At 51.0% G+C, this 25,190-nt stretch overlaps 12 protein-coding genes across 12 annotated transcripts; 6 read left to right on the forward strand and 6 right to left on the reverse strand.

Annotated features, from left to right (window-relative positions):
- Nucleotides 1–121: 121 nt before the first annotated feature.
- Nucleotides 122–2,757, reverse strand: CC84DRAFT_1256358 (uncharacterized protein; the record flags this gene model as incomplete). The annotated part of the gene is made up of 11 exons (XM_018184615.1): nucleotides 122–185; nucleotides 240–372; nucleotides 413–529; nucleotides 578–755; nucleotides 845–892; nucleotides 965–1,101; nucleotides 1,516–1,651; nucleotides 1,862–1,969; nucleotides 2,056–2,139; nucleotides 2,313–2,434; nucleotides 2,673–2,757. The coding sequence occupies 11 exons, from the start codon at nucleotides 2,755–2,757 to the stop codon at nucleotides 122–124; spliced, it is 1,212 nt and encodes a 403-aa protein (XP_018040899.1).
- An 844-nt stretch (nucleotides 2,758–3,601) lies between these two features.
- Nucleotides 3,602–4,665, forward strand: CC84DRAFT_1213850 (uncharacterized protein; the record flags this gene model as incomplete). Its single annotated transcript, XM_018182576.1, has 2 exons — nucleotides 3,602–4,463; nucleotides 4,517–4,665. The coding sequence occupies 2 exons, from the start codon at nucleotides 3,602–3,604 to the stop codon at nucleotides 4,663–4,665; spliced, it is 1,011 nt and encodes a 336-aa protein (XP_018040900.1).
- A 2,608-nt stretch (nucleotides 4,666–7,273) lies between these two features.
- On the reverse strand, nucleotides 7,274–8,445 carry CC84DRAFT_1112932 (uncharacterized protein). The gene is made up of 2 exons (XM_018175337.1): nucleotides 8,243–8,445; nucleotides 7,274–8,010 (listed from the first exon to the last, which is right to left on the reverse strand). The coding sequence occupies exons 1-2, from the start codon at nucleotides 8,294–8,296 to the stop codon at nucleotides 7,321–7,323; spliced, it is 744 nt and encodes a 247-aa protein (XP_018040901.1). The 5' UTR covers nucleotides 8,297–8,445; the 3' UTR covers nucleotides 7,274–7,320.
- A 144-nt stretch (nucleotides 8,446–8,589) lies between these two features.
- On the forward strand, nucleotides 8,590–9,579 carry CC84DRAFT_1139184 (NAD(P)-binding protein; the record flags this gene model as incomplete). Its single annotated transcript, XM_018176228.1, has 2 exons — nucleotides 8,590–8,941; nucleotides 9,020–9,579. Exons 1-2 carry the CDS (start codon nucleotides 8,716–8,718, stop codon nucleotides 9,577–9,579), a joined length of 786 nt encoding a protein of 261 aa, XP_018040902.1. The 5' UTR covers nucleotides 8,590–8,715.
- Nucleotides 9,580–9,943: 364 nt separating this feature from the next.
- Nucleotides 9,944–10,919, reverse strand: CC84DRAFT_1213853 (Rhodanese-like protein; the record flags this gene model as incomplete). The annotated part of the gene is made up of 2 exons (XM_018182577.1): nucleotides 9,944–10,242; nucleotides 10,289–10,919. The coding sequence occupies 2 exons, from the start codon at nucleotides 10,917–10,919 to the stop codon at nucleotides 9,944–9,946; spliced, it is 930 nt and encodes a 309-aa protein (XP_018040903.1).
- Nucleotides 10,920–11,455: 536 nt separating this feature from the next.
- Nucleotides 11,456–11,916, forward strand: CC84DRAFT_1184543 (RING/U-box; the record flags this gene model as incomplete). Its single annotated transcript, XM_018180754.1, has 4 exons — nucleotides 11,456–11,597; nucleotides 11,646–11,677; nucleotides 11,725–11,788; nucleotides 11,837–11,916. The coding sequence occupies 4 exons, from the start codon at nucleotides 11,456–11,458 to the stop codon at nucleotides 11,914–11,916; spliced, it is 318 nt and encodes a 105-aa protein (XP_018040904.1).
- Nucleotides 11,917–12,358: 442 nt separating this feature from the next.
- On the forward strand, nucleotides 12,359–13,412 carry CC84DRAFT_487317 (uncharacterized protein). Its single transcript, XM_018186477.1, has one exon. It carries the CDS (start codon nucleotides 12,428–12,430, stop codon nucleotides 13,301–13,303), a length of 876 nt encoding a protein of 291 aa, XP_018040905.1. The 5' UTR covers nucleotides 12,359–12,427; the 3' UTR covers nucleotides 13,304–13,412.
- Nucleotides 13,413–15,362: 1,950 nt separating this feature from the next.
- CC84DRAFT_1202972 (aromatic compound dioxygenase) lies at nucleotides 15,363–16,675 on the reverse strand. The gene is made up of 5 exons (XM_018181799.1): nucleotides 16,456–16,675; nucleotides 16,272–16,405; nucleotides 15,850–16,218; nucleotides 15,672–15,804; nucleotides 15,363–15,624 (listed from the first exon to the last, which is right to left on the reverse strand). Exons 1-5 carry the CDS (start codon nucleotides 16,667–16,669, stop codon nucleotides 15,566–15,568), a joined length of 909 nt encoding a protein of 302 aa, XP_018040906.1. The 5' UTR covers nucleotides 16,670–16,675; the 3' UTR covers nucleotides 15,363–15,565.
- A 1,805-nt stretch (nucleotides 16,676–18,480) lies between these two features.
- CC84DRAFT_1084177 (uncharacterized protein) lies at nucleotides 18,481–20,053 on the forward strand (the record flags this gene model as incomplete). The annotated part of the gene is made up of 2 exons (XM_018174040.1): nucleotides 18,481–19,879; nucleotides 19,932–20,053. The coding sequence occupies 2 exons, from the start codon at nucleotides 18,481–18,483 to the stop codon at nucleotides 20,051–20,053; spliced, it is 1,521 nt and encodes a 506-aa protein (XP_018040907.1).
- Nucleotides 20,054–20,216: 163 nt separating this feature from the next.
- Nucleotides 20,217–21,648, forward strand: CC84DRAFT_487416 (DUF1769-domain-containing protein). The gene is made up of 3 exons (XM_018186478.1): nucleotides 20,217–20,531; nucleotides 20,659–21,256; nucleotides 21,360–21,648. The coding sequence occupies exons 1-3, from the start codon at nucleotides 20,375–20,377 to the stop codon at nucleotides 21,538–21,540; spliced, it is 936 nt and encodes a 311-aa protein (XP_018040908.1). The 5' UTR covers nucleotides 20,217–20,374; the 3' UTR covers nucleotides 21,541–21,648.
- Nucleotides 21,602–22,978, reverse strand: CC84DRAFT_1161469 (Isocitrate/isopropylmalate dehydrogenase; the record flags this gene model as incomplete). Its single annotated transcript, XM_018177748.1, has 3 exons — nucleotides 21,602–22,593; nucleotides 22,690–22,900; nucleotides 22,953–22,978. Coding segments are annotated over 3 exons (1,075 nt in total), but the record flags the coding sequence as incomplete, so codon positions are not given.
- A 1,657-nt stretch (nucleotides 22,979–24,635) lies between these two features.
- Nucleotides 24,636–25,007, reverse strand: CC84DRAFT_1084111 (uncharacterized protein; the record flags this gene model as incomplete). Its single annotated transcript, XM_018174035.1, has 1 exon — nucleotides 24,636–25,007. The coding sequence occupies one exon, from the start codon at nucleotides 25,005–25,007 to the stop codon at nucleotides 24,636–24,638; it is 372 nt and encodes a 123-aa protein (XP_018040910.1).
- Nucleotides 25,008–25,190: the final 183 nt, after the last annotated feature.

A 25,190-nucleotide genomic window follows, 5' to 3' on the forward strand; every position in this document is an offset into this window, starting at 1 on the left:
CTCCCATTGCACGCCTCTGAACAGTCTGGCCCCTCCCCTTTCCATCACCTCATTCCACCTGCTTCTGCATCCCAGCCCCAGCATGCTTCAACTCGCCCACCTAATCCTCTTCTCAATCCACCTACCTACCTCGCCCCCCTAGGCCTTCACCCAAACATCCGTGCTCATTGGAGCCGGCGGCTGCCCTACACCCAGCATAAGCACTTCCCCAGACATATATAGCACAACCATCTACTCACCCAGCCTGGTCGTATAAAATGTCGTCGTCGGCTTCGTGGAGTATAATGTTCTCGTCGTCCGCGCCGTTAGTGTCGTATTCGCCGTCTTGGTGCTCATCGTAGTCGTGCGCGCCGTCTGCGTCGTAAAACTCGTCTTGTTGAACGTCAGCGTGGTGCGCGTCGTCTGCGTGGACCAGCCCTGGTTGTGAAGAGGGTGGATGTTGTGCGCAGGGTGCTGATGCGCGTCGCGAAGGAGGTCTCGGTCGTGCGGATTGTGAGCGTACTGGTGCGGTCGATATAGCGGATGGACGCTGATGGGCGTTAGTCGGTGGGAGAGAGGGTAGGGAGAGGGCAAGTACTTGAGGTCTCGCGTGCTGTCTGTGTGGTGAAGCGCGTAGCTGCTGCTGTGAGAGTTGTGCGGTAGGTCAGGGTTGTTGAGGCTGGGGTGATGGTGGACAGGCGTGTGGTGGTAACACGTGGGAGAGTGGTGACGATGGTTGAGATGGAGTTGATGACCCTCGTCGACGTTGTTCGTTCCTATTTTGAATGGAACGTTAGCTGAGGTCTGTGGGACGTGCAACGATAAATCTCGTTGACTGCAACTAGTTATTGAGGTCTTGACGTACCGTTTGAGTTGCGGTGGTTGGAACAAGTCTTATCAAAGTTTCTCGGAACTAGAAGGTATTAGCATCTTTCGATGTGAAAGGAGCCAGGTTCCAAGCCAGCAGATGACTTTTCTAGCATACTGTCAGCGAGCGAGTGGTCGTGACCTCCTTGGTCGTCGTCTCTCGTGCTATAGTGACCGTGCTAGTCGCTTCTGCAGGGCCTTGCTGCGTGACAGTCACGGCGTCGGGAACGCTGGTAGAAGTGATCGTGGTCGAGGCTATACGTACGCCTCAGTATATGAGTCTCGTTTGGTTTTGATTAAGGAATGTTTCGGGGCACTTCTTCGAGCAGAGCAGCTCTTTGAGGAGGCTCACTGATGACCGACCTAGAGATAAGGGAGGACTCACCAGTTGTCCTCGAAATATTAAAAGAGGTTGAAGTGATTGTCGAGGTTATTGCGGATCCGGCCACAGTGCAAGCCGACGTGATGGTCGCCGCAGGCAAAGTAGAAGTAGTCGTGGAGGTGGTTGTGATTGTCACCGCCGGCAAAGTGGTCGTGGTAGTAGATGTAGTGCTGATTGCTACCTAAGGTGCGTATATAAAGTCAGCGCAAGTTTAGATAGGGTAAATTATATCTTATCTAAATGCAAAAGGAAAGGCGCATCTATTTTAAGCCTAGTGGCTTACTAACCGTAGACGCTGCGATTGTGTATGCTGAAGTAATAGTGACGGCTGGCAGTGTCGCTGTAGATGTCGTGGTCGTTGTGGTGGTCGAGGTTGTACTGATGTATACTGAAGAAGCGGCAACCGTATATGCCGATGTAACGCTGTGTAGATTGTGAGTGCATTGATCACTGATATTGGAAGGGATATTTCGAGGTGTGCAATCGCAGTATCAATCTCTCAGTTCTCGTGGATTGCTGACTGAATTTGACGGATGATGAACATACAAGCGGTGCTTGTATAATTCATCTCGAGCCATCTTGGCCGCCATTCCTATCAGGCTGGAGAGCAAATATTCAAGTCTTAGTACTTACGTCACTGCTGGCAATGTCGCCGTACTTGTTGTTGTGCTCGTTGTGGTGCTGGTAGACGTGGTGCTCACTGTAATAGCTGATGCAGCCACGGTATAGGCCAACGTAACCCTGGGAGAAAGTCAGAGTAGTTTCAAGAAGATTGAAGTGACCTGAGAAGTATGGGTTCACCAAGTGAAGCCTTAAGCTTTACTTACGTCACTGCTGGCAAAGTCGTTGTGGTTGTACTCGTTGTTGTTGTTATGATTGGAGATGCAGCAACTGTATAAGCTGAAGTGATTCTAGTAACAGAGAATTGTCAGCAGAAGATATTATGCTGGCCCACGGCGGATTGATTGCGAGCTTGTCATAGGCTAGTTGCTGAAGTCTTCAGATCTTAGGTTTGTATGAAGTCTGGATCATCAAGCCATTTGTAATGGCGCGAAAAGGCCTAATGCAAGCTGGGAATACTCACGTAACGGTCAGAGCTGCGGTAAAAGTGGTCGATGTATTCGTATTTGCAGTCGTAGCCGAAGTCGTAGTCGTAGTTGTCACCGTTACGGCGCTGCCCGCCGGTCGAGAGGATGAAACAACTGCCTGTCTAAATTAGCATGTCAAACAATAGGTTAGCAATTGCCTGTGTTATTGTGCTGTGCATGATATGAGAAAGATAGGACTGGGAAAACAGTGCAAGTAGGGGTGGTAAAATGCGGGTGCGACAAGATAAAATGATTCCGGACGAAGGACATAGGTTCGTTACATCAACTGGCAAGGAGAATAAGCAGACTGCAATGCTACTGGAAATGTCAAGTCCGGGTAACACTGAAATATGCACACTTCAACGAGCTAGATGACAAGGGGCAGTAGAGAAAGTAGGCAGCAAGGGGTGTCAAGAGCCCAAAAGGGCCGCAACAACGCATGGCTTGGATAATTGGCATTGATTGACTTTATCGGTATGGACTCCAAAGTTTGCCGGAATAAAATAATTCACCGATCGTCCTAGATGAATCATCTCATTATTTGCGTTCCGGATACGGTCCCATCACGGCGGCTCATACGAAGAATGGAAAGCGCTTCTTCTGTATTAACTCGCTTTAATTTACGGTCGTAAACCCATAGTACTAAGGATCAGCGTAGTTCTTCACAGTATGGTCCCTGCCAAGGATTGTCTGCAGACTGTGCTTTTGATCCGTCTGGCTACGCGAACGAAAGACATGAGAAAGTACCTCTTGCTATATTTGGGTTTTGCAAAGATGTTCCTCGCTGTGATCCTCAAAATAGAAACATATACCAAGGCACAATAGAGGGTATCAAGGCGCAACCTTGGCCGCGATATAGCCAGACTTCACAGGTTGGTTGGATCCTCACGAATTGCCTTCCGACCGTCCTCGCAGATTGAAGAATGAAGTGCATCAGGAAAAAAGTTCCTGGATCGTCCCACAGATATAGTTGGTTAGTCAACTGTCCTTCTGATACTACGAATCAAATCCTTTGTTGGCGAGCGTCCTTTACGTCCTTCAGATAGGCGAGGGGTGTAGGGCGCACCTTTTTAGCGAATACTTGGCACTCGCGGAATTATCAGCCAATTGTGGGGAGTGAGAGCTGTATGTAGTTAATTAGCCCTTTATTTTCGTGGTGTCTGGTCTTGAGTGGTATTGTGGACATTCCCGGTGGAAAGTTTAGTGATACGCCGCTCTGAACGTTAGGCTTTTGAGCAAGTCATCAATTCCAGGCACTGGGATAAAAAATTGCGGGGAAATCGTGATGAATACGCCGAGAGATGCTGAGAAGGGGAGCGAACCTTCGGATGAAACAGATCGACACAGGGAAAGATCACCTGACCAGAATCAACAGTACGAGAGAGGAGCTTTCAGTAACAACTTAGGGAGACCTCAGTTGTTCCGCGACAGTACGGTAGAGAACATAGTGCGGGATGATGGAGATGAGGCGAACCGTGAGTCAGACACTGATGACAACAACATATCGATCAACGACCATACGACCTACCTGGAATCACTCAGCAAATTTACATGGGAAGATTCATTTGCCAAACTAGAGGATACTGTTCGTGGGTGTGGGTACCCAGACATACCCAGTCTCCGGGATCCAGCTCGCATTCTGAGTCGCAGCGATCTTCGGAAACAACGTCCGCTATTTTGGGGGATCATCGCCGTCCTCAACATTGGTATGGCCATGATTGAAGTATTTGCACACACAGGTCTGGTCTTCTTTGTGTTCATCCTTTTTATCAAGAGCAAGGACTTCCTCTCCTGTCTGGTCTCCGTCTTTGGATTGTTGATAAGGCGTATCTACCGCGTGTTCAGACCATTAAGTCCAGTCTCTCGGCAATGGATCTTGACACTGATACCCGCATATTCGGAGAGCGAAGAGCAAATTGTCAAGATAATCTACTTGCTTCGCGACAATGACGTTGGGAAACATCGCCAAGTCATGGTTGTATTGCTCGACGGCCGGCCTCGGGATATACGCAGCCATATGACGCGTATCATTCGCGATTACAAGAGAACATACATCTCCCTAAAGCACAAGCGTGGGGCCCTAAAGATCACCGCGGGATTCGCAGAAGATGTACCTGTAATTGTTATTGAGAAAATGAGAAACAGCGGTAAAGAGAAACCCAGTCAACCTAACCTGCGACTCGTGCTGATAGAGGCAAAGGGAAGAAGGACTCTCTTGTTCTATGCCATGATCTATTCAATGTGCCTCGGAAGAACATTCCTCTCTATACGAGGCTTCTGAGAGAGGAGATATGGACCAAGATCCTACCTGTGTTGACTGAAGGAGAAGGCTTCACAACCTGTCTCTAGCACTTTATAGGTCACGCCAGCTGTAGACTGCTGTATTGTTCCCTGATGCTCAGATGCTTCCAACCGTTTGACTGATACGAACGTCTGCTGATGGTCATTGTCTCGAACAGTTCGCCGACGAGCAGAGAGCTTCATCAGGGAAGTGACGTGTCTGCCTGGCTGTATCACGATGATAGCAGTTCTTGAGGAGATGGCAGGGACTATCCAAAAATACGCTGAACCTATCACAAGCTTTCAGTCGTTCAGCACCAAGTACGGAGGTGCCTTTCAAAAGTCCTTGCCCACTTGGCGAGCAGGGGTGTTCCGAATTCAGAAGCATTTCCGAGCTGACGTGGCCTTTGCTTCTCAAGCTCATAATACTCCTCTGTGCTACTTGTTCTCTATGTAATACTATCTTTGCTATGGCTCCTCACGATCTTGCTACTCGAGCTTTAATAATCACTCTTAAGGCTACTGGCAAGCCAAATGACGAGATCACCGGTCTGACGGGGATTTCAAAGCGAACGATTAACTCAATATTTGCGCGAGCTATTGAACGAGGCTTTGATCCATGCCAGCGGCCACTTAAGCTTCTAAATAAATACCTTGAAGATAGCCATCGATCTGGTAGGCCCTCAAAGCAGGATAATGTTGCACAGAAGGTAGTCAACAGCGTACGCACTGATCACTATGGACGAGAAAAGTCTTGCGCTGACGTCGCTGACGCGCTCAGCCAAGAAGGATTCAATATCTCTGCCTCAACTGTCTAGCGCATCCTGAGGAAGGCAGGCTTCAAGAAGACGAAACCAACGAGGAAGCCTGGGTTGACGAAGAAGATGAAGGAGGCTCAGTATAATTAGTGCTTACAGCATGAACACTAGACAATTAAGGACTGGAAGAATGTTATCTAGTCTGACGAAAGGTCTTTAGTTCTCCTTCATAGGCGTAGAGGATATAGGATATAGTGGAAGGCTAATAAAGTGTTTATTCGAAGTTATATCCATAAGAGGTGGAAAGGATACTCTAAGTTTATGTTCTAGGGATGCTTTTCGTACGATAAGAAAGGCCCATGACACTATTAAGCACCAGAAACAAAGAAAGAGAAGGAGGCTGCTACTACTCAAATTAAGGAGCTAAATCAAGAGCTAGAGCCTATTATGACCGCGCAGTAGGAGCTTGAAACTGGAATATGTCGCCTTGATCTACGTAATAAGCCTGGACGACAACCTCAATGGATATGGAGCAAGAAGATAGGAAAGGTCAGCCGAGGTAGAGGATTAGGTATTGACTGGTATTGGTACCAGACATCAGTCCTACTGCCAAAGCTAATACCTTTTGCAAAGGAGTGCAAAGTAGAGCGGCCAGACATAGTTATACAAGAAGATAAGGCGCCTTCTCACGATCATCAGGTCCAGAGCTATATATATAACATCCATTATGTTGCGAAGCTGCTCTGGTGTGGCAACTGTCCTAAATTAAACGCTATTGAGCCTTGCTGGCCATGGATGAGAAGAGTTACTACAAAGAAAGGCGCGCCAAAGAGCAGAGCAGAGGCTGTCCATGCATGGGAGCAGTGCTGGCGAGATCTACCTCACGAGAAGATACAGGCTTGGATTGAGCGTATTCCTGTGATAAAGGAAGCTGGAAAGGGTATTCCTTGAAGTCCGCATTTAGGAATGTCATGAACTAACCTAACACACATTGACTGCACATCACAAATCATATGAGCAAGAAGCCCACATGCATGGGTTGGATCGTGAGGCACCTGTAGATTTCGATTCCGTGGTTCACTTCAAATTTTCAAGTTCTATCGTAAAAATTCTATAATTTCAATCCACGCTGTTTGGAGCCCTTACAACAATCACAGCAACAACATAAATTCAACTATAGGGTGTCACTCTAGTGGGGCTGATATAATGTCTGACTCAATGAGACTGAATATATCTTGTCATCTTAGGTTCGGCATTGCGGATTTTGATTGTAGCCAGAGCCCTGTCTTCGTACTCTACAAAGGTGGGCTTATTTCTAGCGTGCTGGTTATCGTGCAAGGCTAATCGTTTCCGACGACGAACAGACAGAACAAACACTGTTCATATCAATGAGGTGCTTTGTGCTTTGGCAAGCCATAGATTCTCTGCATTAAGTCTTGGACAAAGGTACACTGAGAGTTCAATGTTGTCATGTGAAGTTCAATACGAAGGGCTCTAGGCTCCATTAATTGCAGGCCACGGGGACCAAGAAAATAGCACTGCCTCAGTACGAGGACAGAGTGTCCATAGGACTAGACTCTTTCGGTCGGTCTTGCAGGATATGACCACACTAAAGTACTTTACGAAAGGTTCATGGAATTGTAATTTAGTGTTGCTACAGAATCAAGTGTGCTTTAGGATCCAAGTCTTTGTGTCAGTTAATCTACTGCGAAGAATCTGGCCAGAGAAGCTACAGTCGAATACCCGGAAACGTATGTAAATCTAATCAGAGGTGCATTTAGATAGGTGGGGCACATCTTCAGGTTGCAAAATTAAAGACCTAAGGTAGTTGACATCACATGCCATGTCTAGACTAGAGCCCTCATGCGGTTTCATGATCCTGCAATTAAGTAAGCTGCATAGACCATCCCCAACAATTGCCCATACGTACTAAGCTACCTCTCCCTACAGATGATCGTTTCTCGCTTCATGGACCACCTGTCTTCTCCTTTTCTGCCTCCTCTACCCTCTTCATCTGAATCTCTCTATTTCCCTTGACGCTTCCTTCCAAACCCGCATAACGATTGGGATCATCTCCCGGGATCTTCATCTCAAATACTTCCCTGACCGCCGTATACTCAAAGTACCCACACCTCGCAATCGGCACCGTTTTGCTAACATCGATCCTTCCATCCGTTAACACATCCTCATCGATATGAATCCCAATCACCCGTCCTATAATAACGTCCACCGCTCCCATCGGCGGATTACCCGGCAAGCGGAGAGTAGTGTAATGCGTGCACTCAAATTTGATCGGCGATGCCTTCACCATGGGTACTTTTACTTGCTTGCCCTTGACTAAGACGCTACTCAACGAGCTATCTTCTTTACTTAATCCTGCCTTTTCAAACTCATCGACCTCCGGGGGTGTCTGCTCAGAGGTAGCGTTTACGGCGTCTTTAAGGGCGTAGGTGGCAAGGTTCCAGCAAAAAACGCCGGTGGCTTCGACGTTGACGACGGTGTCCTTCTGCGCGGCTGAGGGGGTCTGATTTGCGCTGAACATCACGTAGGGTGGGTCGAAAGTGAGATTGTTGAACTGGGAGTAGGGAGCGAGGTTGGCAGTGCCGGAGGGAGAGAGCGTTGAGATCCAGCCGATGGGGCGAGGGATCACGCAAGCCTAAGGATGGTTAGAGGGTGCTCTCGCTTTTAAGGGAGATGAGCACGGGAAACAGTGCAGTGGTGAGGATATTCGAGATTGACTAAATATAAAGCTCGGCTTCGGGACTGTTCTTAGAGAAAGCTTGTCTGACATGGAAAAAGGTAGTTGTACCGAGATATTAAAAAATAGCCGTATACAAACTGCAGAAACTGCTGCAACGGAAGACGTACCTGGAAATCACGCAACGTACCTTAAAAGGATCATGCGGGAGGCCATGATCCGTCTTCCCAGGCTCATAAAACATCTTTCCAACTAGTTTTCAATGTCCCTTCCTTTTGAATGATTTAGGATCCAAGACACGATGGACTCCAAAGACCACTGAACAGTATCGTGATGAAGGCAATCGGTTCCAAAAAGTACACAAAATATTTATGCTGGTCAGCTCGGCCTACCCCACACCCCACCATACAAGCCGACCGGCAGCTCAACTCCGGACTTTGGATCCGAACCGCAAGTTTCGCGCTAATGCACGTATCCACAGTCGGTTGGGATCGATTTGAGCGCTAGTTATATTTGATTTCAGTATCGTTTCCGACATACATGCTGACGTTGGCTAGCGTTTCCGCCATTGCGCTTTACAAAAGATAACATGATACGGATACACAATACAACAACGCATTGGGAAACGTGAAGATCGAAGAGCTAGAATTAGAAGACAGGACCATGGAGCGTACAGTGGTAGTAACGGGCGCGTCATCAGGCCTCGGTCTCGCCTTCCTAAAGCACTACGCTGTACAACCATTAACGAGGGTCATCGGATTAGACATATCGCCTTTACCAGCGTCGATACAATCACTGGATAACGTGTTGTCCTACGAAATAGACGTCACGTCCGAAGAGTCCCTAGCGAAAGCCACCAACGACTTGTCAGGACGACCCATACACCTTCGTAAGCTCGTCTAGCTGCCTCACTACCCATCATATAGACTTCCTCCCACGAGCCCTACCATTACTAACCTAACCCAAGTCATCCACTCTGCCGGCATCCGCGGCCTCGTACCCTCCCCCGACCCCCAAGAACAAAATGTCGCCGCCTTAGAAACATTAAAAGCCATGGATCGCACCACCTTTCTCCGCACCCTCGAGATAAACACTTGGGGCGCCTTCGCTACAGTCCGGTCCTTTCTGCCCTCCCTGCAGCTCGCCGCCTCACCTTCACCTTCCCCAGCCACTGCCCCATCTGCTTCTCCCTCACCGCTCTCACCCGCATTGGCCCCTCCAAAAGTTATAATCATGTCCTCCCGCATGGGCAGCATATCCGCCAACGTAGCCGGCGGAGGCTATGCGTACCGCGCGTCCAAGGCTGCACTGAACGCCGTGATCAAGAGTCTAAGCATCGATGTGCCGGGGCTCGTGGTGCTGGCGATGCATCCGGGCCGGGTGGAGACGGGGCTGGTTGGATGGAAGGAGGAGGGGGCAATTTCACCAGAGGAGAGTCTGGGGGCGTGTGTGCGGGTTATTGAAGGGGTGGGTATAGAGGGAAGTGGGGGTTTTGTGGATCGTTTTGGGGTGGATATTGCGTGGTAGTGATGAGACTGAAATGGACAAGAATTGACTAGAGTTTGAATTTGTTTGAGTTTGAAATACATAGCTGTTGCCGAGCGTGATGTTCGATACTAGACAATTTTCGCTCGAATGCAATTACAGAGCTCTTGCGTAATATTGACAAAGAAGGCTCCAGTGCACGACGGAGAGACTTCTGAGGTGGGGGCTCACTGTCTCATAGCCGTGCCCGGATGAATGTGGTATACGCGGCCGTGGATATATCGACAGTCGCGCTGAACCACGCCGGCGCCAGGTCATTGCTCGACCATGATGAAAGACCGCCAGTTCCATTACCCACCCCCGGGCATCAATTTGGTGTTGCTCATCTTTACCTCCAATGACAAGTTCAAAGTGACTTTCGAATCAGGCCTTCCGTAGGCTTCACGCGCTGCGCCCATTCAGTCCAGCTGCCGTCGTAAATGCGTCTGTTCGTTTGTGGATATCCGGCCTCAGTCAGAGCAGTATCTACAATAGCAGCGGTAACGCCAGTCCCGCAGCTACTGATGATAGGCTTCGCAGGATCAACACCTAAACTCTCAAACACTTGTCTCAGCTCTGCGGCAGGCAGAAGCGTTTTATCCTCAGCGTGGAGTAGATAGTTCGTCGCGATATTTGTCGATCCAGGCATGTGTCCAGAAGAGATACCTGGCAATGTCAGCGTACGCTTATCCAGGTGTGGGCAGACACCCACCTTCTCTAGGCTCAGGATCGGTTCCAGCCCAGCGCCCAGCAGGTCTCGCATCCAGCACTTGCACTTCCTCAGCGCCCTCCTTACCCGCATCCTTCACGATCTCCTTCACCTCCTCGAAGGCAATGACTTTGCTCTTGTCCAATTCCGGAACCGGGTATTCGACCCTCTCGTGGACGGCCGGCTCTCCGCTCTCTGTGGGAAAGCCGTCCCTGACCCATGTCCGAAAGTTGTTCAAGATGTGTACGTTCGGGTGGCCAAATATCTGCAGAGTCCATGCCACACGCGGCGCGGAGAAGATGCCCAGCTCCTTCGAATCATACACCACTACGCTGTCGTCCTTTCTGATGCCCAAGCGGCCCATGGCATTCGCAAAGTCTTTGGCGGATGGTAGCATGTGGGGGTAGGATGAGTGTTGGTCTTTCACCTCATCCAAATCGAAGAATCGTGCGTGCGGAATGCGAGCCTCATTGAAGGTGTCGATTCCGGTTCGGTCATCGTTTGGGAGGAACCACGATGCGCAAAGGGGTATGATTCGTGGCGCCGTCGAGAGCTTGCTGAAGACATTCTTTTTGAGTGCGGAATCAAGCTCGGCCGGCGTGACGATGTAGGAGGTGAGGGTGTATTGGGACATGGCGCGTCTGCCTCCCGCCAGTGACCGGACGGAGGAGAGAGAGGAGAGCGGGCGGAGGGTGAAGCGGAAGCTCGAGACAAGCATCTCAGAAGCTGGAGTGGGTCGTTAATGGTCTGGTGGTAGTGTGTGGGAGGATCGGAGCTATAAGAACCGGAGCAAATAGCTCTCTATATGCGTTCAGGTAGCTCGAGCTTGCAGCTGAAGCACTGGCCTTCGTTTGATCCCCCCGTTTGGCTGTGGAGACTCGAAAAGTAATACGGTGGCTTACCTAGCTGCTCAGCTACACAGAATCGAATTGGTCATAATATTCTGGGTTTGCTCGAGGAGAAACATGCCCGATAACGGGCGATGTGTGAACGTTGATAACATTAGCGCGGATTCCGTCATTCGGAAAAGTGGGGAAGGCACACCAGAAGCTCCAGGGTACAAAGCTTGGCACGGTGGTTTCCCCGCGGATCCCTGTATGTTTGTTTCGGTCCCATCCTAACCCGCCCCGCCTACTGACCTCTGCAACCAAAGACAGCTTGAAAGGCACTATGAAGGTGACAATCAAGGAATGGAATGCCGTCGCGGCCTGGCGGTGGGATATGCCGGACGATGACGTGTGTGGCATTTGTCGCAATCCGTACGACAGCACGTGCTCCAAGTGCAAGTACCCAGGCGACGACTGTCCGCTGTGTAAGCCATGTTTTCCTGCTAAATGTTGCTTGTACTGACGTGAAACAGTGCTCGGCGAGTGCAATCACTCCTTCCACATGGTACGCACCTCGAGATCGCAGGGACAAACTTGATCTGACCGAGACAGCACTGCATCTTCTCTTGGCTGCGACAAGACGCAGCACAGGAAAAGTGCCCCATGTGTCGCCAGCGTAAGCTTTTAATTCTTCACACAATGACGATCTAGCTGATAGCAATAGCTTTCAAGAGCAAGAACCAAGAGGCTGGCGCCACCGAAGCAGAGACGCCAGCAACGAACGCAGACACGAGTCCTATGTGACACATCGTACCCTCGCACCGCGCCTTCGAGTGTCCTGACGTCCTCGTTGTCCTTCAGCGTTGCTAGAGCACCGTAGACTACCCTTCGGACCCAGAGCTGTTTCGCACAAGTTCGTACCATGGACCACTGGATCCACACCGGGGCTTTGGATATATACGGAGCATGGCACGTTGTCTGGAATCTGCTGCCTTTTATTGGGCGCCGTAGTAGCACTTGCGGCAGGGTAGCGAAAGCTTCATGGTTGGCGTTTGGTATACTGGCGTTGGAAGATACCCCTTTATTGGTTGTTTTCTGCACGTGTAGCTTTGGTTTACGCGTTGTGCTTTTCAGAGCAATAAAATGTTGTATTATGAACAAACTCAGGCTTCTGGCAAGTACCAAGGCATCGCGCGTGATACGCGTAGCCCTGGAAGACGCGTTGTGATGAGTCTTATCGATAAGGCGGCAGCTTCCTGAGCTCCGCAAGTCCAAGCTCCAGCCCTGCCTGCATCCACATCATCTCACATCCACAATGCCTGCGAGTCCGAGGCCGTCGAGGGCATCGCCTGTGCTGCCGAAAGCCCATTCGCCACGCTCGCCACCTGTTGAACAGTTCGAAGAACCTCCAGAAGGCCTGGATGAACCACCGCACGGGTACGAGGCACATGATGGTGTTTACGAAGACGAGGATGGCATTCCTTACCCGGAGCCCACCTCCGAGCAGACGCTGCTGCCGCCGCCGAACTTCAAACCTTTCTTCACTGTCGTGGATGACACCACGACAGGCGAACACTATCATCCCTTTGTCCACTACGTCTTCGCTGACGACGACCCGGTCATCGTCACTGCTGCAGCGATGCGGAGCCTTGGCCTAGACGACACTCAGTATCTGCCACGTCCAGAAGGAGGAGACAAGCTGCAAGACCAGGAGCTAGTTGATGACGAGGAAAATGAACCTCCAGTCGAGTCGCCGCTGCCTCCTCCACTACCTGCAACTCAGGAGCGCTTTATCATTATTGACGTTGCAGCAGACGGTCAGACTATCGTCGATGCGCAGTCCATGTCACCAGACTGGCAGATTACAAATGCGTCCACTCGTATCGCACCTTCATTTGACGAATCGTCACCAGATTCCGGACACATGCTACAGATCGAGGGCGTCGAGCTACCCAGAAAGAACAAAGCCAAAGCCAAAGCGCAGCCCGGGGAGACGAAGCTCGGGGAAGCCAGAGACCGAAGTCAAGGCGATATATTTGGAGCGCTGGAAAGTCTGGTGATTGGTGTAGAGGGAAACCTGGAAGTCGCTCGAAGCATTTCCCGCAAGCAGGAGGATGTGGATCAGTCGGAGCAGACTGTAGTACGCACTGAAGCTGCTCAGGGCGCTGTGATGCAAAGTCAATTACTCTAAGAATATGGAGAGTCGTTGTGACACGATAACGATGAGATGGCGTGCCTAGGACTGGTAATACACAGGCGACGAAATCGTCGAGATGCTGTCTGAGTACTGCCTGCGGGAAGAGCGTCTAACATGCACGAGCACAAACATCACCAGGAAAAAGACCGACGCTCAAGAGGTGGATATCTAATGAACGAACAGGTCTGTGGTGGCCTCCAGGGGTGATTCGATGGTGGTTGCTACTGCGAAGTTGCACTCGCTCACGTTGTGCCAAGCCCACCCTGTAGCTCTTTCTATTCGTGGAGGGCAAACAGTGAGCTTCGAGAGACACCTGAGGCTCCCTACGACTCGCCTTCTCTCTTCGCTTTCTCCACCACGTTTTTCTAAGGCGACCAGAAACAACTCAAGCCATGCTGTTCCCGGCATTCGTAGCCTTACTTTCGGCCGTCAGCATTGCGTCCAGAGTGGACGACTGTGCCAACCTTGCCGACAAGATTGGATCAGCCACTGTTCATGTTGTGTCCACGCAGTACCTTACACAGGGATCTCACATCGATCACACAGGCGAGGGTTTGGATGTGATGTACCAGCTCACCTCAGCTTCTCCGATGTCTGTCGCCTTGTGCTGCGCTCCTCTTAACGTTATAGCGTCATTGTCGAGCTCGATCATGGTGGAGGCATGGCTGCCAGATGAGTCGAGGGTTGGCCTTCTATCTGTCGGTAACAGGAAATTCGATGGGTGTTGGTGATAGCCCAACCTCCCGAAGACTGTAGGCATTGACTACTCCGATGGCGTACGGCATATCCCTAGGCTTCGTGACTATCAGCTCCAAAGGAGGGCATAGCGGCACCTCAGTCCGCGCGTTGCTCGATCAGTCTGAAGTCCTCATTGAATATTCTTGGTGTGGTGTTCAGTAAGCTGCAGTAGCGGGCGAGGCGGTAGTCGAGGCATACTACGGATCCAATCTTCTGAAGTCTTATCACATCGGTTGTGCCACCGGCGCTCGTCGAGGCATCCGCGTCGCCCAGGCTGACCCCGAACCCTTCGATGGCATTGTCGCGTGCGCCCCAGCTTTGAATTTCGGCAGCATTGTCATGTAGTACAGAGATTTATGACACCCTCTTCAACGTTACCGGCGGTGGAGGTTATCCCAACATCGACAATTGCTATCACTAATTCCGCCTCTCTGGAACGGCCATTGTGCTGGTTGGGGTCCGGGCGCTGATTACATAGGTCAGGACGGAAGAGCTCAGGTGGCCACAGCGAACGCGAAGGATAGCGTTATGTTGGCATTGGCGGAGTCGGTGGACAATGGGAAGGTGCTTGAAATACTCAAGGGCGTCAAGTGGGCTGACGATGACCCCGACAAGGGCTTCAATTTCGCAAGGAAGCATCGCAGCTAGCCATGTGCAAATCGGTACAACGACACTGGTGGCGGAAAAGGATGAAGATGGATTGTAGTGTGAGAAATTGTAGGCGTGCGGACTGCGCAGCTTCTAAGACCCAGAAATGGAGAGGGACACGGGCTAAACGGGAGCGGTATATGTATACATGGGCCTGATCTGGAGAGGCATAGAGGCTAGAAGACACTTGTTGGCTGGAAGAGGGTGTTAGACAGGTGAAAAAATATCAAAAATTACAGCTGAGGATCTCCCTGCTGGAACTATGAGTGACTTGTGACGGTAGGTCCAAGCCATTTCTATACGGTCTCCTGTTATAGTTTTGTCGCTTTGACATCCGCTGTTTTAACACCGCCGTCCACCCCAATTCCTCACAACTATGCACAAATCGACTTGATTCAAGACAATCTACACACACTAATGAGTGATGGGCGGCGGAATGAGCAGGGAAGGATTGTGCCTATCTGACCGGTCATGCTCAGCCACACAGCGGGTGCATTATGTGCAGATCGCTCCACAGCATAGAAGAACAGACAAGCCTGGATACACCGATCACAGTCTTCTGCACATCGTTATATCGCCTTTCTCACCTTCTTATATGAGCACGCATGATCGCTGTATCGAGAAGTAACGTAAAACCCGAGGTTCATGTTACCTCATTTGTTGCACGGCTGGATCCACGGGCCTCTGGTGTATTCGCTTCGATGCATACATACCTAGCTGAACAGCCGCCAGTTTATAGCCGAGCACGACAAAGTAGTCGGCTGACGACTTCGCTCATCTTGGTCCCATCTATGTATTCGTCCACATATAGTTAGCGGATATTGAGGTAACGATGAACCAATTAGTTAACCAGAGCCCAAGCGTTTCCATTCAAGTTGAGATGTGAGCAGATGAGTTCACACCTACAGTCGTCCAAGTTACGATCCCCGCTGCATGATGTTAGAACGCATCCAAGTGCACACCAGTCAATACATACCCTGATGATTTCCATCATCGAGCCAGGCCCAATGTGCGAACGGATCAACCTTCTCAGTGGCTACTGCCCGAGCCCACGCATCGTCTATGGTGAGGACCAGCTTCTGCGTGTTGCTCTTATAGGGTGCGGTTTTCTGTTCTGGGTTAGAAAAGTGCAATATACCGCGAGATTTACATACCTCGATCTCCTCGCGCGGGTACTCATCGTAGAAGATATGGCCCGTGTGCACGAAGCCGTCGGGATCATTGAACTTCTCATTGGCCCGGACGGCAAGATGGGTATGAACAGCGCGGTCGGTGTAGTGGCCAGGGAAGATGGTATCGAAGGCTACTGTGCCCCACGAAGAAGTCGATTGAGCTCCAGTCAACCAGTGTACATCGCCCCCACCATCGTCTCGGACCTGCTTCGCGTATTTCCCATCGGCGTTGACCTGCCAGACATCGACACGGGCGCCGCTGAGAGGCTTGCACGTGGTAACGTCGATGATCTGAAGTGCCAGGCGCTGGTAGATACCCTTCTGGTCCCCACGAATATCTTGACGGTAGGCCTCACGGTCGGTCCAGAACGGACCCAAACGTTCTCGGGAGTAAGAATGCACACGGAAGGCTTCACTTTATTGTCTGGGTCGTTCCCATCGACCTCAAAGAGCTTGCCGTCATTCTTGTAGTCATTGCCTTTACCGCTAGCGGTCTGGTCATGGTTGATGTTGTGCCACTTCTCGAGAGCTGCTTTGTCTGCGATGCGATAAGTAGGTTTCGCGGGATAACAGCATAGCTTTGCTTACCACGGGGCTGGAAATCGATACCGCGAGCCTTGCGCAGACGGTGGAAAGACTCGCGACGCTGTGCGATGAAGCGAGTGTTGAGCTCCTTCAGACCCGGGGTGTCAAGGCATTTGGTCAGCGCTTTGGCGTCACGCGCGACTTTTTGGTGATACTCGATCATCTCCGCGGGTGTGCGCTGCGTGTGTGCGGAAACACCCACTGCCGTCGCGGCCATAACGGCGAGTCGGAATATTTTGGAGAGTAACATTGTGCTGACGATTGTTCCGGCTTGGATATACGAGGTGGTATCAGTTGACTAGGTTGTGAGAGCGACTGAAGAAGACACACAGTGTGTTTTGTAGATTGTATAGTGGGATATGGGTCAGCGTCGAATACGGCCGAAGGCACGTGCTCTAAGTGCTTCCTGAGGTGAATGTCGCGGGGCTTCCTTCTCTTGCTCTGAACACACCAGCACGAACCCTGCATTGCTGCTTGAGTAGTTTGTATATGTCAGAAGAGCCCGTATAACGCCACGGGTTTGACACGCAGTTGTGTTGCAAACGGATCCACGATACGTTGTCGAGAACCACGAAAGACTCATTGGAAACCAACACGCACATCGCCTTGCCTCCAGTAAATCATCTATATGGGCGTGCTCTTGGCCGATTTCTGTCAAGAATGTGGCAGAAATGAGCACTGGCGCCAGCTGCCCAGATTTCGGGACCCAGAAAGACTGAGGTCGAGGAAAAAGGGGATCAATGACTACTACCATCTAATCGTCATTCTAGTTTACATTTGGCCTGAAGTTAGAGTAGAAAGGGCTGCATGTCGCCTGAAAATACCCGTGCAGCAGCCTATCTTGACTTCAAACCAGGTAACATGCCGCACCTGCCAGGTGAATAGAGTGCTGGAGTGAACGTGATAGCAGTTCAAAATCCCAGCTCGAAAGTTATCGCCTGAGTCCGATAGATAATTTCCCCTGGAGTATCGCTATGAAGCCCTTGGTCCTATCGGTGCGAGGGCACTGGGAGCTGTAACTGACATGTGGAGACCACGACCCGAACCTCTTGACGGCCAGGCCCGCGGGTGTTGTCCTTTGTTGGCAGGTGCCATTTATGTGTGTGTATGAAACGCGGCGACAGCGTTATGATAGTGATTATTGGAGACGGTGTGATCGGACCAAACCCCAGTTGCCTGATGCAGACGGTGTCTACTTGCGTGGGTCACGCGTCTCGGTCGGCTCCACATCCGACTATCGTCGTATCATCGTCGACAGGATAATTGCGTGCTTCAGTGTACAGCCCGTGATACTGATAAGGGGAAACGATTCTGGGAAACAACGATCTTAGGTCTGGCAATAAAATGCTCACCAAGATGTGATGTTATGTCCTTTGCTCTTCCCCACAGTTCCTAGCGCCGGCGTCGGTCATGGCCCGTGCAACAATGGAGGCGACATCAACACCAAGACCGAGGACATCAGCTCACCAACCTCACTCAACATCCTCGTCGCATGCCGAGCCGTCCGTCGACCCTCCTCCATTCACCATCCGCAATACAAAAGCCTGCATCGACCCAGTCCTGGGTTCGGAGATATATTTAGTTGCATAACAACCCTGCTTCACATCATTATAATCGTCCCGATATCGCAATCGGCTGGCAATCTGTCCCAAACGGCAGGACTTCCAATATCAAAAACAGCAGGTGCAGTTCACTTCCAGAGCGTCGAGCTCCGAAATTGTGGTCGGTCGTCTATCTTGAGTACCAGGCGTGTTTTTGCTAGGCGTTATCTGGAAGGTGCCACAGCCTCCCAGCAGATAGCATCAACAGCCAAGGTTCGCTTTCACCTGACAAGCGCTTCTCCACATGCTTGGGGTTTGTTTGTCCTCGTGGACAAGTCGGTAATAGGTCGCGCTTTGCGGGGTTGACGGCTGAAGAGCGCTTTGTACTGCTACTCACGATCCCGCGCTGAACCTCCTGTTTCGAAGTACATCTACACACAACCGGTGGCTTTCGATAAATACCCGACCAGAACCACTCTCTTTCGCCATGGCTGAACACGCACCTCCTTCGATCTCCACACTCCCATCAGAGCTCATCCACCACATCCTTACTTTCTTACCATTAACTGATTTGGTGAGAGTGGGATTGGTAAACCATGCTTTTCTTGAACACTCCCGGCAGGACACGCTGTACCAGCCGTTTGTTCAGAGCCACGTACCGGGTTATGAAGTGCCTAAGCCTAATGGCTTGACTTGGCGCGAGCTGTTCAAGCTACACCACCCCTACTGGTTCATCGCACAGAATCAGATCTGGTTTTCAGACACGCTACATACAGGAAAGCTCATAGTAGCCAGATATGATCATCGACTAAATGCCATCGAAGGATATGCACTCGTTGCGGAGCGGCGTCAACCTACCTTCAAGACGTGGTCTTGGAACCCACACGCGATTATACACACCTTCAATCCCCGCATCAGGCTGGATCTCAATGCCCCAGTGATTCGCTTGGATGCTCGAAGTTATGAGGTGGCGGTTGGAGACGCTGGCCATCGCCTGACGCAAGAAGTTCCTATGAACTTTGTTGATGATTTACCCCGACCTAACTCTGGAATACACTCTCAGCTTATACTGACGAGGGCATGGCCCAACCAAGCTACCACACGGAATACGCCTGTTTGGCCGCCGCTTACGATACCGAGTCCGGTCCGCACGCTGAATGAATCGCCGAGCCACTTTCGCGATGTCGCCCACCGGCCGTCACGTATCTCGGAAATGTCTTCCGCGAGCTTTAGGTTGAGAAGATGGATGGAGTTCTCGTCACGGCCGCATGGGATTAGCATGCGTGTGGGAGAAGACGTAACCACATGGGGCACGCTGCCTGCGGAGAGTTACACGCCCACTCCACAGAAGCCTTGGCAAGGAATATGGTGCGGGGACTACGCGGGTCATGGATGCGAATTCCTGGTGGTAATGCAACCAGACGAACCCAGACCCCTGCCAGAACGTGCAGAGTTGGTCTTGCGAGCAGCAGAACGTGAGGGTAGTGTCAGCAGTGGCGACTCGTGGAGTACAGCACCAAGCGTCCAAGAAGAGTGGGATGCAGACGGTTGGGATGATAATGATGCCGTTCCAGAGGAAAACATGGCTGCTGGCCAAGAAGCTACGAGCATGGGTGATAGCATTTCCACTTTACATGCGTCGCCAATACATGCACCAGCCCAATTGATGGAGGATCAACACAACGACAGCGACGAGGTCATCTACCGAGGTCGACTTGAGGCCGTAAAACTCACCGGAGACCCGAACATACCACGAGGAGAATACACCTTCATTGCGCCAGAAATTGGTCCTAGCGGGTTGATTCGAGTTGCAGAAGAGGAGCTGTTCAAGGGAGCTCGTATCGTCAAAAGTGTTGGCCACATCGCTGCAAGAGGATTCAGAGATGGTGAGGCGAATGAGTTTTCCTAATGCAAGTAAACGGTGCTAATAATATCCAGACGACTACATGACATCTCAGCTCATCATGATTTCACACGATCGTCTCGCGCAGTACTGGGAGACTTTCGGTCATGTTTCGTTTTATCAGCGCGTAGATCTGGATGAGTTCACGACGATATGAGGTCACGGTTGTAATACCCGATTGAAAAATATAGGCAGATTTGTAGCTTCACTGTTTTTGTATTGGTCAATAGCACCTTCCATCTTTTTTTGCTATAATGCCCGAACAGGCTTAGCGTGTGGAGAACCCTGCGCTTTGAGCGCTCCTTCCGCCGACAGACCCTCCGAACGTCATCGTGATCGTCAACAAATTTGTAGAGGGGCAAACAACCGCATTGTCGGCCTGTGTTTCAGTCACAAACATACTAAGCCCCCCTTTTCAAACGTCCTAAATAGTCTGTCCCATACTATTCGGCGACAAGGAAAGATCTTTCGCCCCACGATGGCCCACCACGAACAATACATATTGAAGGTTACCGCGGGCGCGACATACGACACGTCCAAACACGAGGATGTACACGTGAACACAGAGAAGCATGTGAATATCTCATCAGAGCATATTGATGCGCGCATACATGTGCGCATCAAGGACTACCGGGGTACGTACTTTCTAAGATCCCATCGCAGCACGCGACAGGATTTAACCAGCTCGCGCATGGTACTCAGGCATCCCAATTCGCGCGTACACACAACGTCTTACCGAACATACTAAGACGTACCTTATAGGTTTGCCAGAAGGCTCGCCCTCAACATCGCCATATTTCTCCACCCCGCAACATCCCTACGACCGCTACTCCATCTCTTTCGCCTTCACACCTAAACGCTCCATAACGGGCAAAGACCTTGTCTTTGGAAACGACTTCGAACACCCAATCCGCGACCGCCTGCCGCCGCTCTTCGACAAGGCTTTCGGCATCGTGAAGTGGTGGATAGACCCTGGGCTTGATGGTGATGTGTACGGCGACAACCCGTACCTCTACGGCGCACTGCTCTCCTCGATCAACGTCCTGCGGATAGGCAACAACCCTCCACATGCGCCTGACGCAGGCGAGGAGACAGAGGGCAAAGTAGTGGTATACGAGGAAGGCGCTGAAGGCGACGGCGTCGAGGTGCGCTCCAAGCACAGTATCCCCGCCGCAACCGCGCAGCGCCAGAAGCACTTCCTCAACGAGACAAAGCGGACCGACTTCACTTTCGAAGAGGGGCGCGAATACAAGTGCGATTTCTTCAACCCATACGTCGACTTCAATGAGTTCGCGCTTAAGATTGGGTACGGACTGCCTGCGATATCGATTATCGGACACTGGGATGGCCAGCCGCTTCGGTGAGTAATACAATACTCCTCTCCGCTACTCGCCTCGGCCATACATGAGGCACTTTGATTAGGGTGGTTCGCGGTCTGACTAACGTAGTACGCACTCTCTTAGATACGTCCTCAAGGACCGAAGCACGAATACCGAGCTGTTTGTCGTCATCTTCCAGCTCATCCCGACTGAGGAGGCGAAGAAGGAGATTGGCATAGAAAGCGCGGAGGATTTGGTGAAGAAGGTGCATGGCGGAGATAGAACCGAAGCGAAGGCTGCGGAGAACGACGACGAGCTGGACTAGGCGTTGGCCGCAGTCTAATCATAGCACGGCGTTTACTATAGGGTCTGGCAGCGGAGTTGCATTGCACTCTAGATTTGGGTACGGACGGACACGGTGGGTTGCGTTGCTTCAATGTGCATACGGTAACATCAGACCGCATTAGACGACGCTTTTACATGCATGGTATCTAGCCTGGTACAAGTATCTCCTCTCTTTCTATAATATCCAACATAGATTTACAACCTCCTGCACACGTCCTCGATGACCTCCTCGGTGGTAGCTGTGCCGCCCATGTCGGGCGTCAGGAGACGGCCCTCCTCGAGGTTCGCGTCGACGGCCTCGTAGATCTTTGCTGCGGCGCGCTCCTCACCCTGAAACTCCAGCATGAGCGCCGTAGACCGGATCGTTGCGATGGGATTCGCGATGCCCCGGCCCTCGATGTCAGGCGCGCTACCGTGGCACGGCTCGCCGATAACGAAATCCTTGCCCACGTTCGCGGAGGGCACCAGGCCCAGGGAACCGACCAACGCGGCAGCACCGTCGGACAGGATGTCTCCGTACAGATTCGGCGCGACAATGACATCGTAGTCTCCCGGCTGGCGGAACAGCTTGTATACCATAGAATCCACAATTTGCTCCTCAATCTCCAGCATCTGGTACTTATCTGCGCCGAGCACCTTCCTGCTGACCTCCCTGAACAGGCCGTCGGTCTGGGACAGCACATTCGACTTGTGCGTGATAGTGACCATGCCGCGGTTGTGTATGCTGGCGAGGCCGCTCTCGCGTACGCGCTGGCGGCGCAGCGCAATGTCGCCAGCCATGGCGGCGATGTTGGAGGACGCCGTTTCCGAGATGCGCTTGATGGCCTCGGCGATGCGCGAGCCGTCGGGCGCGTTGTACGTCTTTTCCTCCTTGACGTAAAGGTCTTCGGTGTTTTCGCGCACAATGACTAGGTCAACGGGGCGGGCGGCGGAGCGTGTGCTCTTGACGGGGCGCACATTGGCGTAGAGGGCGAGACGCTTGCGGAGGGCAACAATGGGGGAGGAGTAGCCTTCTACTTTGGTTGAGGGGGATCTGAGCTATCAATTAGCCTCTAAGACCTTCCAAACAATGCAACATGTGTCGCGTGCAGACTCAATTGCGGGTTGTAGGTGGAGATGGGCAACATACGACACAGCACCGAACAGCGCGCCATCGCAGTCGCTCTTGAGCGCCTCAACAGTCTCGTCAGGCAGTGCCTTTCCCCGCTTCTGAAACGTCTCGAAACCAGCTTCATGGTGCGAGAAGCTGAACTTCAGGCCGAACGACGAGGGCAGAGCTTCGAGGATGCGGCGTCCTGCGGGAATAACTTCACGGCCGATGCCATCGCCGGGAATGAGGCCTGGTCATTTGTTAGCATATAATTTCATGAGTCCGCAGTTGAGGCGGGGTACCTATGCGGAGGGTGCGGGCTGCCATTTCTGCAATGGATGGAGGGTGGAGTTGTGACTGGGGAAATTTGGGATAGATGGGGTGATTGGATGCCGAAACTCGGAGGAGGGAGGCTAGCTGTTGTGGGGTTAGTGCCAATAGGACGTTCATCACCGTGGAGGTGTCAACTACATTTGCCTTTTTGTTACTATTGCCCCTCATTTCTCTATCCCAGGAATAGTACCTTCTCCTAAGAATGTGTGTAACGATAGTGAGATGACTCGCATTCACAACCTCATTGCCCTGATCTATAATCTCTTAATTTCAACGGTCGCCCTTGAAGTCCTTCGTCACAGGCCCTAGTGGCAGTGTCTGCAACGGGGTATCGATGGTGCGACAGATTGCTTATTATAAATACATACAGACGTAGTCCGTCTAGAATAAATGCTCGATTCCCCATCCTGCACCAATTGTATATCAGTTCTGTAAATCAGTCCAATGAACCGTATAAGCAAGCTAGCGGAACCCTCTCAGAACAAGTCCTGATGACAGATGCATCGTCAACACGTCTAGCAATGACCATAGCCTATCACTAGACTAATTTACATACCAGTGGATACGAAACTCTCGACAAGTACGATCCTTGGACCTTGACTGAGAGAGACCCGCAGCCTACACACAGAATGCAAGCACAGTGAAACTAGACTACAAGAGTAGGTTCCAAACGCTCTCCGACTTTGACTTCGAGAAACCTCATCTGCCGAGTCACGCCAGGGCTTCCCGACTCCATCGATTGGCCATTGAGGAAGGCAAAGCATTTTTCATGCCCTATGAACACACGGGATACGGACTGTATATATCCTGTCCAATAACTCACATTCTGGACTTGACATCCGTAACTCCCTAGCTTCAATGGCTCTCGCCGCTCGATGCGTTTGTAACGCTAGATATGCGTCCGCTTCTCTGTATTATAGGTGCAGCGGCGCAACAGTAACGAACGTAAAGGCATGAAGGTAATTGTGTGTTTCTGCAAGATATCTGGAGATTTTTTGCGTAGAAGGAAGTCAATCGGAACGAGTTGCCAGAATCAGCATTCCAAGCGTTGTTGGGTTTTCTGTATTTGAGCATTAACTTTTGGATCAATTCGCATGTCTTCACTGTATCGATGATGTGGAAATCTCAGTGGGATAAACTTTACTGACATATCTTCGTGAGAAAAATCTTCGTCCTATCCAGGAACCTCCAAATTCACTTGTACCTACACCCAGCTCTACGTGTAGAGTAATCTCAACGAGTCAATCTTCATATTCTACGGCTGGCCCGATAGTTCTATGATTACGTTCTGGACTACTTAAGAACGTCACCCGGGCAATCCCATCGAGCGTCACTCAGTCCGCTTGCGACCCTGAAACTTGGCCAATCTATCCACGCCAGGACGCTGATACATATATGTGCATGAGGGTATCGAGATCCAAGGCGCAACGACCTACATGTATTTTTATGGCTTTTATCAAGGTGACCTGACTACACATACATTTTTGATGGATCACTGGACTGTAATGCATGTACGCATCTGCATCATTCTTGCTTATCTGTTCCTTGGCAGGCCATGTCTTATGTGGTCATGAGCTTTTCTACTGTCGGATGCAATTTGAAATTTGACACCAATGAGGAACATCTTTTTCCTGGTCTAGATATTCTGAGGCTCATGGGATGCGCTTCCTGATGACATATCGTGTATAGAAGAGAATCCATGGAATTAGCACCAACAGCATCGCAATGAACCCCAGCAGACTTGAAGCCCACTCATTCCCCAATTTCGTATACAATTGTGTAACAAACATAGAAACTCCTCCTCCAATCAGGTTTCCAACTTGAATCGTACTGGCAAATGCCGAACCAGAATGAACTTGGTAGGCATCAATCAAGTAGTTCGGGATACTCAAGATGATGATGTGAATGCCAGTCCCAAACAACAAAGATGCGATGATGGGCACAATCCAAAGCACCATAAAATGGCTCGACCAGGCGAACCAGACCAAGCTGATGGGGATGAGCAGCGCGCCATAGCGCGCCATCTACACCCTGGCCTCCGGCACACCATTCTCATTATTCTCTAACGTTCTTCGCAACGGCGCGACCTTCCTTTGCCATCTGCTTGTGGACCCGTTGTGATTTATTTTCTAGATCTTGGAAAATCGTGCCTCCGGCACGGTAGGTACGAGGAGCACCAAGAAGCCTCCCGAGATGGCCGTAGCTCT

This window comes from Paraphaeosphaeria sporulosa (genome assembly GCF_001642045.1).
Source record: "Paraphaeosphaeria sporulosa strain AP3s5-JAC2a unplaced genomic scaffold CC84scaffold_2, whole genome shotgun sequence".
Lineage (NCBI taxonomy): Eukaryota > Fungi > Ascomycota > Dothideomycetes > Pleosporales > Didymosphaeriaceae > Paraphaeosphaeria > Paraphaeosphaeria sporulosa.

Bases quoted from the DNA above. Each gene is read 5' to 3' on its own strand.
- CC84DRAFT_487416 (XM_018186478.1), top strand. From the start codon at position 20,375: ATGGCCCACCACGAACAATACATATTGAAGGTTACCGCGGGCGCGACA. The intron at 20,532-20,658 runs GTACGTACTTTC...CGTACCTTATAG, and splicing joins GCGCATCAAGGACTACCGGG to GTTTGCCAGAAGGCTCGCCC. The intron at 21,257-21,359 runs GTGAGTAATACA...GCACTCTCTTAG, and splicing joins TGGGATGGCCAGCCGCTTCG to ATACGTCCTCAAGGACCGAA.
- CC84DRAFT_1202972 (XM_018181799.1), bottom strand. From the start codon at position 16,669: ATGGCCGCGACGGCAGTGGGTGTTTCCGCACACACGCAGCGCACACCC. The intron at 16,219-16,271 runs GTGTGCATTCTT...ACCGACCGTGAG, and splicing joins ACAATAAAGTGAAGCCTTCC to GCCTACCGTCAAGATATTCG. The intron at 15,625-15,671 runs GTATGTATTGAC...AACATCATGCAG, and splicing joins CGATGATGGAAATCATCAGG to CGGGGATCGTAACTTGGACG.
- CC84DRAFT_487317 (XM_018186477.1), top strand. From the start codon at position 12,428: ATGCCTGCGAGTCCGAGGCCGTCGAGGGCATCGCCTGTGCTGCCGAAA.
- CC84DRAFT_1112932 (XM_018175337.1), bottom strand. From the start codon at position 8,296: ATGTTTTATGAGCCTGGGAAGACGGATCATGGCCTCCCGCATGATCCT. The intron at 8,011-8,242 runs GTACGTTGCGTG...AACCATCCTTAG, and splicing joins TCCCGCATGATCCTTTTAAG to GCTTGCGTGATCCCTCGCCC.